The 12,341-nt window shown below is 35.5% G+C and overlaps 1 protein-coding gene across 2 annotated transcripts; it reads right to left on the reverse strand.

Moving 5' to 3' along the window:
* Window positions 1-3,791: 3,791 nt before the first annotated feature.
* On the reverse strand, window positions 3,792-8,425 carry LOC140763434 (probable transcription factor KAN4). 2 transcript variants are annotated; one of them, XM_073101625.1, is made up of 6 exons: window positions 7,519-8,423; window positions 7,312-7,388; window positions 7,033-7,069; window positions 6,683-6,815; window positions 4,845-4,941; window positions 3,792-4,050 (listed from the first exon to the last, which is right to left on the reverse strand). In XM_073101625.1, the coding sequence occupies exons 1-6, from the start codon at window positions 7,940-7,942 to the stop codon at window positions 3,901-3,903; spliced, it is 918 nt and encodes a 305-aa protein (XP_072957726.1). In that variant the 5' UTR covers window positions 7,943-8,423; the 3' UTR covers window positions 3,792-3,900. The 2 variants fall into 2 exon arrangements, with proteins under 2 accessions (XP_072957726.1, XP_072957727.1); XM_073101626.1 differs by lacking the exon at window positions 3,792-4,050 and adding an exon at window positions 4,397-4,745 and having other exon boundaries at window positions 7,519-8,425.
* Between the last annotated feature and the right edge of the window lie 3,916 nt (window positions 8,426-12,341).

Here is a 12,341-nt window from a genome sequence, read left to right on the forward strand (position 1 = left end):
AAGGAACATGCTCAGAATTCTTAACGTTAATCCAATCAGATAAGCAAATAATTACACCAAATCTCAAACATATACACTAATAAATTGCCTCCATACTCATACATATGGAAATCAAACAAACCAAATCACTCAACTGGGAGCAAACCGATCCATAAGCAAGCACACAGTTGCATCGGATAGACTCCCACTTCTCCTCTCTTTCCTCCTCATCTCTTCACCTTCTCCTCTCTCATCTCCTCTACTCTGCTCACTTTTCCCCTCACTTTTGCATCCATCCACTCTCGGAGAACTCCACTTCCCCATCTTTGCGAACTCGCCCAACCAAATCCCCATAGATCCAGACATCTCTACAAACTCTCTACTGATCACTTGGCTATATCTCAAACAATACTATGTACATATTTATACTCTATTTGATGGGTGAAGTGGGAAAGGGAAGAAGCCGTGGTTTCGTGTTACCCGGGGCTCACGCGGTTCTACGTGGTTTACTATTTTCTATTCGTGTTCTAGAGGTGAATAGAGAGGTGGGTCCAGGTCGAATAGCGTCCTCTTATCCGCCTTGTCGTGAGTGACGAGGCCACGCAAGTCGGATAGCAACGGCGAATAGGGAGAATTGGCTGCGAATATCCTCGATCGTCACCGATAGGATATTTCCACGTACTTGCTTCTGGCAAAGGGATATTATATTGGAATAACTTGTAGCTTTGAATAGTCTGGATAGGTGGCAGCCTGCAATTGACCAGCAAAAGATCCACGTCTGTTTGTAAGACTACGAGTGGTGGTAATTGGAGGAGAAAATCCGGGAAATATCTTCTCTAGTTTAGGAAAAAAAATCTTAGATACGCTTCAGATTTTCTTGTTCTTCAAAGAGCTTTAAATATCTTGGAAAAAGGTTGTAACTATCGATTTCAATGCTTATGGTTGATATCAGTTTTGATGGTTTTATTTATATATATACAAGAGGTATTTAAACAGATTCTAAATCTACCTTGAAGTTAATATGAATATATGAGAGGATGCTGTTCAACTTGTCATCGTGAGCCTCTTACATTAAACATCTCAAATATAAATTTGGGCCTATGCGAGAATTCTATTATTAGAGTTCGTTTTAAATTATAGACTATAATCAAAATATTAATGTATTTGAAAATAGAAAAATACTTAAATATAATTATGTATTTTTATCTGAAGTGCTAAGGGGATAGTTTTTAAGATTTAAAAAAAAATAGATTAAGTTATTAGACACTATAATACTTTGTGCAAGAGTCTTCCTGCTTTCTAGCATTTTGTAAAATTATTGTCTTAATATTTTAAATACTTAATATACATTCACTACCAGTTTTTTTACAATTTTTTTTATTATCATCTATTCTTCATTAGAAGTAACAAAATAATAAATATTTTCAAAAATTCAATAAAGTTGTAGTTAATATCTTTAATATATTGGATTATAAAAAAGTGCAAATAATCAACAGTAATTAATATCTTTAATATGTATATAAAGATATGATATGTTGATTGTTGCGGAAATTAATTTGTTGATCCAACCAGAGATTTACTATGGCCTGTCTTGTACTATTTATAAGATTTAAAACTTTTGCTATAAATTTTGATTGTTTTGAGTAAAAGATGAAAATGGTTTTCTGTTGTCCGGGTTCACATTTTTTGTTTCACTTTTCCTAGCTAAGAAAATCTGGATTAGTATCTGTACGAATTCCTATACTTTCTGTAAACGAAAATAAATCCAGACGCCTTGAAGTATTATTATTTTTATATTTTTTTTCTTAAGGGATAATTATATTTAGATCATCTAAACTATTATTAGCAAATTAAGATACTCTCACGGAAGGGTAAGAGTATTTAGTAAATTAAGACTTCTAAACATACTATATAACTACTCACACAATAATATTAGCAAAAAAATGTAATAAAAATTATATTTAAAATATTTTTAATTGTTTAGAGAATCTATATGTCACAAAATGTTTATGAGTGGTATGTAAAATATAGTGATAGTTTAGAGATCTAGCTCTTTTACAATTGATCTATAGTGGCGTGATGGAGATATCCATCAACTACGGATAATAATGAAATCATAACATTTGATTCAAAACCCACCACCAGCATTAACTCATAAGCTACAAATTATATCTCGTGCAACCTCTAAAGTTGCCGACTAATAAAACATCAAAGTAGTATATACATCTAATAATTAAAGCAATCGACTACGATGGACAAAGCTGCCTCAGAATTGAAGGCCTCGGGTCCATACTGCTTCGTCTCCCGAGCCCAAGTTAGAATTGGATTACTCGGGCGAGAAGCTGGCTCGTTCGATTTCTTGGTCTGGCTCAAGTCTAATTCGGGACTCGACTCGATGGAGGAGACTATGGTCCGGCCCTTCTCGCGAAGCTTCTCAATCTCTATGGTCCATAGATCGATTAATCCAGACATCTGTAACTAAGAGGGGAAGAGAGATTAGAGAGGGATTAGAAGGATGCAAAGCTTCATGATTAGAGTGGATTTATAGGGATTTAAACCTGGTATAGTCTTTACTTTCTTTCTTTTTTTCTATATACAAAAGGAGCAGCCCCTGGTGTCTTTCATTTACCAGTGGATTTGCCCACAGGCCATGGCTGGGTGTATTATTAGAGTTGATTTGTTTCATTTGTCTAAGGAGAGGTCGATTTCGTGACCTATTTGTTATGTTTAAAAGTGTAGTTTTTGCTTCCGTTTGCTTCAGGATTTGGTATTATTCAATGTGCGTGGCAAAGTCTGGTTTCAACTTCCAAGACATAGAAGAAGTACCTTTCAGCTGAGTTAGTTTCTGTGTGCCTCTTTTGGGAAAAGAAAATTTAAACACAAAGGTTGAAAGGTGGATGCTCAGTTCTTTTCCTTCTTCGTGAATGCTGCAGCTCCTTTGTACTTCTAGAATTATATTATATACCACAGTGATGCTTATGGTATTAAGAGTATCCATATCTCAGTTCACAGTTTCAGAGGTCATAGGTTTGATTTCCCACCTAATGTTAGAATTGATATTTAGTCAAGTTTCTATTTGAACGTATTAAAGACCAACTAAACCTGTCCATTATCTAAAGCAAAGGGTTCTGCAAATATAATTGTTCTAGAAAATGGAAAGATCAAATATAATAGTGCTTGATAAGGAATCTGAAAAGGGGACAAGATTAGTTCAATGACTATTGCACAGTGAGTGTGTTGTGCACGAAGCCAGCAAGGGATCTAGCGATTAGCTAAACTGGTAGTCCCAATATTTATTAAAATTTACTTTTGACTATTAGAATGAAGCTTAGAGAACTTATACTAAAGAGATGTATCATAACAAAAATAAATTTCTCCCTCTAATTCAATAACAGAACTTAGTAAGTAATTAACAGGAGAATAGTAAATATAGAGATAAATATTATTTAAATAGCATTGAGAATGGAAACGAGAACCGCATTTTTAGTGAGAACTGAGGATTGTATAAATTTGTGTTTCATTGCAAATTAGTGGTTAAGGGGGGCTAGCTATCTCGAAAATGCCTCCATTATATATGCTCCTTTTTTTAATAACAATACACGCTTACAAACATTTTACCAACATTCTACAAACAAAACAACGTGGCGACTTAGCAACTACATAATAATGCCACATCTACACTGTTTGTAGAATGGTCCTAAAATGTTTATGGGCAAGGAATTTTTCGTAGCTCAGATTGGATCCACCTGCTGAGTGATAGCAACATTCTTGTGCTTCATGAAAAAACTTGCAATAGAACAAACTTCTCCCTATATCTTAGAAGGGATTTCTACCTTTTGGTTAAGTGAAAAGAGAAGATTTGGTTCTCTCCAAACATCAACAAACACTTTGGGACACTTTTGAGCAACAAACATATCCCATTTACCAACTCTGTCTTCCTAATGAGATTTCTAGGTCAGGTACCCCTGGGAGCTTCTTGCTACAGTCAGTTTGTGGAGGAAACAAAATGTGTAGTTCCTCCTCTTCTACTCTTTGTGGTGGATGGAAGGGTTCTCTTTGTTCTTCCACTGCCTGCTCACAGGAAAAATAAACATATAAAACAGTTGGAACAGTAGAGTGTTAAGTACATTTTATCCCTCTTGCTTTACCTCCCTAAACATTTTTTTCGGTATCATTATCCACTTGCAGCTATAACTATGGTCAATTGAGATGATAAAATGACTTTAATAATCCTTCTTATGTTAAATAAAGATTTATGTGAAGAGAAAGTTCGGAGTAGCTTGACGATACAAAAGAATTTTTTTGATTTTTGTTCAAATTAGTAACACTTTTTATGATTAAAATTAAGGTAAAAATTAGATTTTAATTGAAAATCTAATGGTTGCGATCTAGTCTAAATTATTATGTGGATGAGATATAAGATCTAAAACTTACCATGTGCTATATTTATGTCCCATGCATACTAGTCAGAAGAGAAATACATTCACTTATTGAGACTTTTAAGACCACACATTTATAGCACTTATTGCTCTATTTAACTGTACTTATTATTACTGAAACAAACTACGAGTCAACTGACAAAGGATTATGACATTGGTATCTATTTGGTCATGGGAAAAGAACCTTCTTTGCCCATTTGATATCTATTTGGTATCTATAATAGCGCTGTACTTATTCCAGTTACTTTCCATTTTCCAGGATCCCTCATTTTTCATTTTACTTTGTAGAACTAACTAAATTCAGATGTACAAACTCCATGTTATTGTCTGCAAAGTAAAATAATAAATGAGTGAAGCTGCAAAACAAATAAATAATTCATTTTTTTGTGTGCAAATGACTCAAAAGAAATGTAACATGGAATATACCTGATTTCCCTTGCTCAAGAAGTTATCACATATCAGATAGGTTTGTTGGATTGACTTGGTCCAACAACCATTCTCCTCTGTGGATGGATAAGGTCTCCTGCAGACAAACTTACATTTAAGTCCAACAGAAATAAAAGATAATTAAAATGAACATCCATACTTGAATGTCTACTTTTCAAACAACTGAGAACATTAAAAGAGGAGATGGATGCATTTATCCAAGTAAATATCAACTTGCCACTATCCGAGAGGTGCAATCTAATAGGCCAAGTTATGAAACATCTCCTTGTCTTTTCCCATTGTTTTTAGTTGATACCATCATTGTGCATTCCAGTTGGGGGTAGGGACAATCTGGCAGCTATAAGGCCCTCATAAATGAGAGTTATAATCTCTCCAGCTATCATTATTTATTTTGGTTCTTTTATGTCTGGGAGTTAAATTCATGGCTTTCATGGCTGGAGGATGAGCAGGGAATGGGGCCTCCTCTAGGTACTACGCTGTTCAACTTGTTCTGGATTTGCAGACATATCCTACCAATAATTTTGAAATGGCAGGAACTCTTCCAATTATGAGTCAAAGTACATGCATGCATGTGCAGAGAGAGAGAGAGAGAGAGAGAGAGAGAGAGAGAGAGCGTTGAGGAGCTGTGCTGTCTCTACTGCAACAAGGAGCAATTGCAGCATATATAGAAGCAAATTGTATGTCTCTATAAATAGCAGAACTGATGGAAATTGAGGTTTCTTCCCCTTCTATTCAAAGAATTTATCGGAAGAGAAGTTTTGCTACTCTAATATTCTTGAGTCAATTAATGACATGAGAAACAGCACCAACTAATGTACAACTTAATGTACTAATATATCTAATTTTCTCTTCTTAAAACAAAAGGACCACCAGCTTAAGATTCAATTACAAAAGGAACTTGAGTAATGAAGTGCAATTTTTTTTTCTGTTGAGAAGATTGACGTTGTTGTAAGCACTAGTAATCAGGAAGGTTCTTCTCCAGTAATATCAGCATGAAGTACAAAATTCATGTTTACACATGAGAGCACATGAAGTAAATGCATTATCAAAGGTCATCCTCACTTGAATTTGTCTACTTTAATTATTCCTAGCTGGATTTCCGGTCAAATCTGACAATAAGATTTAAATATAGCAGCCAAATATTACCCAAAACTTCAATATTAAATCTTAGTTCAAAATCCATCTCCCTTTCAATAACTCATCTTTGGCTTTGACAACTATCTATATATATATATATATATATATATATATATATATATATATATATATATATATATATATATATATATATATAGCACTTCAAACTATGCTCTTCTTTAAAGACAAGAATAAACTGCTAACTAGATATCAGATGGTGCAACACATGCTACTCTTTGCTGCAAGAACCTGCAATTCAGTTAATATTTAATTCTTCCATTGTAACATTAACATGACAGCTGGAAGTTTAGTCAATCTGACCACAAAAATTTAAATGAAGGGTCATTTTACTGTAACCTGCCACTATTTTAAATGGTCTCCATCCTAGCTACCCTACTGTCATTGGACTATATGTATGTAATTACTCTTTTCTTCTCTCTTAACTACATACTGTACGAAAAATACAAAGACAATATATCTTGAATACACTGTAGATGCCTATCTAGATAGTACTAACCAACAGTAGCACATACGCGAAATTTGGAATCTCGGATTCGATGCATTCGCGCATGGTGCGAGAACTTTTCTTTGTTTTGATTTTATAGTGTCTTGATATATGATATAGTATATATATGTTATGATGAAAGGAGAATAAGGAGATGAAGTTAGTACACACACACCTAAGGGGGTTGTGTAGTGGTGTTGGTGGGTTTGGTGCGTTCAGGGAAACTTTGTCACATGGCAGTAGTCCTCCTCCCTCCACTTCTGGTCTTAATGTTCTCTGGTTCAAGCCCATAATAGTCTGGACTTGGCCTGCAAGCATTTCATCCACCGCCCATGTTAGAAATGGCCCTTCTTTAGGAGACACAATATACTAATAACATGTACAGAGAGATAAAGGCCAAGATAACACTAGGTATTATGTTATCAACCAGTTTCTTGATAGCTAGTGAGATGACTAGGTGATGGCATCTGTTCACCTCCTAGAAAGTTAAGAGAGAGAGAGAGAGAGCAAGAAGAATCCAAGTACCTGCCCCTTTATCACTTCCCTTCACTGTTCTATACATCTGCAACAACACCCATATGAAAAAAATTTAGAGGAATCATTGAAAGAAAGGATAAAAAAACTCATTAAGAGAAGAAAAAGAGAGAGAGAGAGAGCGAGAGAAGAAAGTCCATCTTATTATTATTCCATGGGTGCTCTTTTGTTATCATCTTGTTCATCCAGAAAATCCTAAGCCTACCACATGATAGATTAAGAAAGAAAATAAAAAGGTAGGAGTAATTTCCGTCGTTTTTTCTTTTCTACCTGTAGGTGGCTCTTTACATGGGCCAGTGTGAGATCCTTCACGTTCATCAACTCTAATACGGATTTCGGCGTTGCTCCTGCATGCCCAATATATCAATTGCAAGAACTTAAGATCTACGCCATTGATTATGGTACTATGAAGAACAATTAATCTAACTAGCTAGGTACGTAAGCAATAAGCAATAAGCAATAAGTAAGCTTACTTACTCTCATGGCCTCCAAGGAGCGCCACCGCATGCACGAAATGCGCATGGAGTGTTGTGGTCCACCTCATCCTCGGAGCCCTAATGCTCCTCTTCCCTCCATTCGCCGACCTCGAATTCCGCTTGAATTCGTAGATCTGAGGGTGATGGTAGTGAAGCTGGTGGTAGAGATGGCGGTGCGTCTGCTCCGACGCGGGGGCTTCTATCCCTAATCTAAGTGTCGGCTCACCGGGTTTCGGCTCCCCGGCCCGGTCCAGGTGCAAGAACCCTTTCTCAAGGCTCAGCTCACTGCCACTGCTCTCGGACTCCGTTGCAGAATTGTGATCCCCCAAAAAGGCTCTTCTAATCGCCGTATCTGTCGTAACCGGCGACGGCGGGCTAATCTGGAGGGAGAGATCAGGGAAGGTGGTAGAAGCAGTGGTTGTCATTGTACCACTTAGATCAAGTCATGCAAGGAAATTATCCCAGAGAGAATGCTAGGTTTTGGTGTAGATCTCTTCTTGGGTGGTGGGGAGAAGAGGAGAGGAGAGAGGAGAGGAGAGGACAGGGGGTGTAAAGGGACAAGGGGGAGCAGTGGAACAGCAAAGAGATGGAGAAAGGGAATGGTGGGATGGAGGAGAGATGAAAAGGAGAGGTGGATGGTTAGGGTGGATAAATAGAAGTGCACATCCTGTGATTAGCTCATGAGTGGCTTATGATTTATTTCCATAGGATTTTGCGATTAGAGAACCATGTACTAAATAGGCCAGCTTTAGAGATCTAGGTTGTGACAAAGGCTAATAGGATGTGTATATAGCTAGGTTTACAGGCTATAAGGATAAACTATTGCTATAAAAAGAGAGTGAAACAGGAAGGAATTGCAGTGTTCTCAGGTAGGAATAAAATGCAATGAGAACCAGAGAGAGAGAGAGAGAGAGAGAGAGAGAGAGAGAGAGAGAGTGTGTGTGTGTGATATTTTAAGTAGGCAGAGGTATAATAACTAGTGAGAGAATGTGGGATTTTTAACCTCTTCCATGAAAGGTGAGGGGAGAATAAATCTTGCAGGTAATAAATGGTGGATAACGATAGAAAGAGAGACGAGAGAGAGAGGAAAAAGGACCAATACGTTTGACGTCAACAGATGGGGACCTAATTTGCCCACTATATAGCTCAATCAGTGGATCGTCTGCAGCACGATGCAGGAATTTGCTGCACCTCGATTTTTCGCAGTCCTAGCGAAAGTACAATTTTACCCTTGCCCCCCCCCTGTTCCCTCAAGAAATGAACATCACAATAATACTCTTATAACTTAAACTAAGACGTTACCATTTTTGTCCTTCCTTTAAGTTGTATATTAGTATAGGAAGAATGATAAAAGAAAATTAATATATTTTACTTTATTTAAAAAATACTCCGAATTAGTTTTACCAGAGCGACAGTTAAAATAATAAATAACATTTTTATTATTTTTAAACATAAAACAAATTTAAAACCTAAAATACCTCTTGTTTCGTTCTAAAATTTTAGTTCTCGGTTCAAGAATATTAAGTTCTTCTTACATCTAGAGTTATTCTAACTCATCTATATGATAACCGATAGTTAAGAAAAATAATAGTTAACGTTTTTAAGGTATTTTAAATAAAATATAGATGTTAAATAATAAATATTCATAGATAGTGTGAATAATAATTGAACAAAGTTTTGTCCATGCACTCTATAAACACTTTATAAAAAACTTTTGATGTGACATATTCTTGTTTAGTGATTATCATGATGACATGAAAAGAAAAACTATCAATCAAAGGAGATGAGGCCACATCATCTTTACTTGTAAAGTGTTTTTAAGCACAATATTATGCCAATAATAATGAATGCAAAATGGAGAGTTAACATTTTTTGATATATTTTTTTCCAAAAATATAAGAGATATGGATAAATAATAAAATTAAAATTTGGCTAATTATCTTTTGGACCCACCACATAAAACTCTTATAACAAGGGTAGGAGAGGATCAGGATGTGGTTGAAAGAGGAAAAGAGAACTGTTTGTTGGAATTTAGAGGACTTGATGTTTGATAACAAGTAGTTTGATTGGGGACAATTCCTCTATTATATTAATGGTCCCCTACTTACTCCTAATAATCCTCCTCCATTTGATGTGGAAGATACGTGGGTCACAGAGATCATTTTGGAATACTTTTGAGTAAAGAGTAATACTCCTTCTCTTGTTAGGTACATGGTCCTTTTATTAAGGTGTGGATATGTTATATCTTTAGGTTGTAGGAGCTTTCAAGATATATCCGGCATTTAACCATCACTTACCTGAAGAGATTGTCATCCTATACTTTTATTTGTGACATTTAACCTAGACTAGGGGAGCTAATTTCTCTAATCACATAGAAGTACTTGTAAAAATATTATATGTTGCGTGTTACGTATAATTAAAGAGATAATATATCAAAAGCTAGTGTAATCAAATCAATAAATTTTGAATTAGTGAAATTTGAATTTCCTATTACGTAGTTTGGTTTTGAGTACTTAAGTATAGATATTATTATTATCTTTAATGTGATATAAAAATAATAATATTCCATCTAGAGGGAGCTGGAAAATGTATCATATAAATGAACCAAAATGCCTTTTATAATTAAAAAATATTAGCATTGAATCTTTTCTGTAAAATTTAATCTCTAATAAAATTAAAAAAATATATGTCATTTTATTTTATTTAATTTGAAAAAAATCTTTCTAAGGCAGTAATGCTGCCTTAGTAACTATTAACAAGATAGGTCTTGTAATCACTGTCTCAGTAAAGAATTCTAACACATAATGATAAAACATCGTTGTCATTATTACTTGTGGCGTACTAAAAAGTGTGAAAAAAAATCTTCATTATGAAGAAAAATTAAGGGTGTATGAGAGATGAGTTAAAATATGAGTAATATTATTACCTTTCGTGACATTAAAAATAAAGCATTATTAATTTTAGAAAGAAATTAAAAATATGTTATGTAAATAAATAGATCAAAATATTAAAAATGTTAGTATCGAAATACTATTGTTAAATTAAATCTTCGATAAAGTTAAAATTATCTCAAAACATATACTAATTTGTGAGTCATGAAGTATATATAGAGAGAGAGAGGAGAGATATTAGGAAACTATATAGAAAATATAAGTGCAAATAATAAATTAGAAATTTAAAAACTCATGTACAAAACATGTATCCCTATCCTCTCTCTCTCTCTCTCTCTCTCTGTCCCCCTCACATCCTATAGGGATGAAGTACCTTTGAGTCAATTATTATTCCCTAACTAAGTTTAAAAACTTCTTATATTCGAACCAAACACCACCTTACATTGTTTATCCAATCCACACGTACTCCCTCCCATGCACACACACGTGTCGTGGAGCCCTCCGTGTCACACGTGCGAGTACTAGCAAAGGGCAAGGAGAAGGAGGAGGAGGAGGAGGACTTCATCCTTCATCCTTCACAGCTAGCTCATCAGCCCCACCCACCCCACCTTCTCTCTCTCTCTCTCTCTGACACTGAGGTAGGGATGTCCGGCAACATCGGAGCTGCGATTCACGTGCATTGGGCCTTAGAGATGTTTCCCCATCTGGACCCCACGTTCCTCGTCCTCGTCCTCGTCCTCCTCCTTCTCCTCTGGCCTCCTTCACCCCCTCAACGGCTAGCTTTTGTCGACTTCCTCTGAGGTGCAATCTCTCTCTCTCTACCCACGCCCTTGATCCTCCCCTCTGTTCCCTCTTCTCCGTGTCCAAATATTCTCGAGCCCCTCGAGGCCACGTCGCACGCATTGACGCTGCTCCCACGTGCGGACCTCACGCGACAACTACGAACAAAAAATTACGAGGCGAGGCCTCTCTAACCCATTATTCTTCTCTAACCTTTGATATAATTATTCCATCCACGCATCTGCTAATCTTTTGTTACTAGTAGTTTTCTAGTACAAAAGTGGAAGAATTCTTTGAGAGTGGTGTCGGTTGGACGAGAAAAGGGTAATCATTTGTTAATGGATTTCGAAGCCGTGGTCAGCGCCTGATGCGGTGAGTCCTTTGGAACGAGGAATCTCTTTCTTTCTTTCTTCTTCTTCTTCTTCTTCTTGTTATTGTTGTATTTCATACGTTTTAACTTACTATTTTTCTCAAGCTGCTGGAATTTATTTATCCCTAATGACAGATTTACCCTTCTTCCCGACAACTCGGTGCCCAGACAACGGATGGTCTTCGATCGGCGATTAATCTCTTGCTCGTGGAGAAGCGGCGATTAATTGGTCAAAGAATGATAAATAATGCTCTCTCTCTCTCTCTCTCTCTCTCTCTCTCTCTCTCTCTCTCTCTGCATATCTATCTAGATCTCACGACAGAGGATGGATTGTTTAAATAAATGATTACTTGGATTTATATGTATATCTCTCAAAATATATGCCATTTGCATATATCCAAATTAAATCTGAATAAATTAAAATATTTTTCTCTTTTTATATCTAAACTGTTTAAATTTTTAATGATTAATTAACTCCATACAACAATAAGAGCTTTAAAGAATAGATATGCAAAATAGAACTATATGTTTTGAATGACACTCATGCAAATGTTAACTTTAGACGGGTAGCAATAATAATAATAATAATATATCATATCTTTAATATGATCACCAATAATTATATGATTTTGCATAATGAAATGGAAATAATCCAATAAGCCAATAGGTTAGTATTACAAGTTAATAAATGATCCATGTTAGATAATTAATTTATCAAAAAGCTTAAACTATTAATTAATAAACTAACAATGCATATTGTGTCTTAAACATGATAATAGAATA

The sequence above is a fragment of the Typha angustifolia genome, chromosome 7 (assembly GCF_048772165.1).
Source record: "Typha angustifolia cultivar Huaian chromosome 7, ASM4877216v1, whole genome shotgun sequence".
NCBI classification, from domain to species: Eukaryota; Viridiplantae; Streptophyta; class Magnoliopsida; order Poales; family Typhaceae; genus Typha; species Typha angustifolia.

What these genes read in the sequence shown, in the direction of transcription:
- LOC140763434 (XM_073101625.1), bottom strand. Translation starts at nt 7,942, where the DNA reads ATGACAACCACTGCTTCTACCACCTTCCCTGATCTCTCCCTCCAGATT. An exon ending in CCACTACACAACCCCCTTAG is followed by an intron (nt 4,942 to 6,682) that starts GTGTGTGTGTAC and finishes GTTTGTCTGCAG; the next exon opens with GAGACCTTATCCATCCACAG. An exon ending in TCTTGAGCAAGGGAAATCAG is followed by an intron (nt 4,051 to 4,844) that starts GTATATTCCATG and finishes TCCTGTGAGCAG; the next exon opens with GCAGTGGAAGAACAAAGAGA.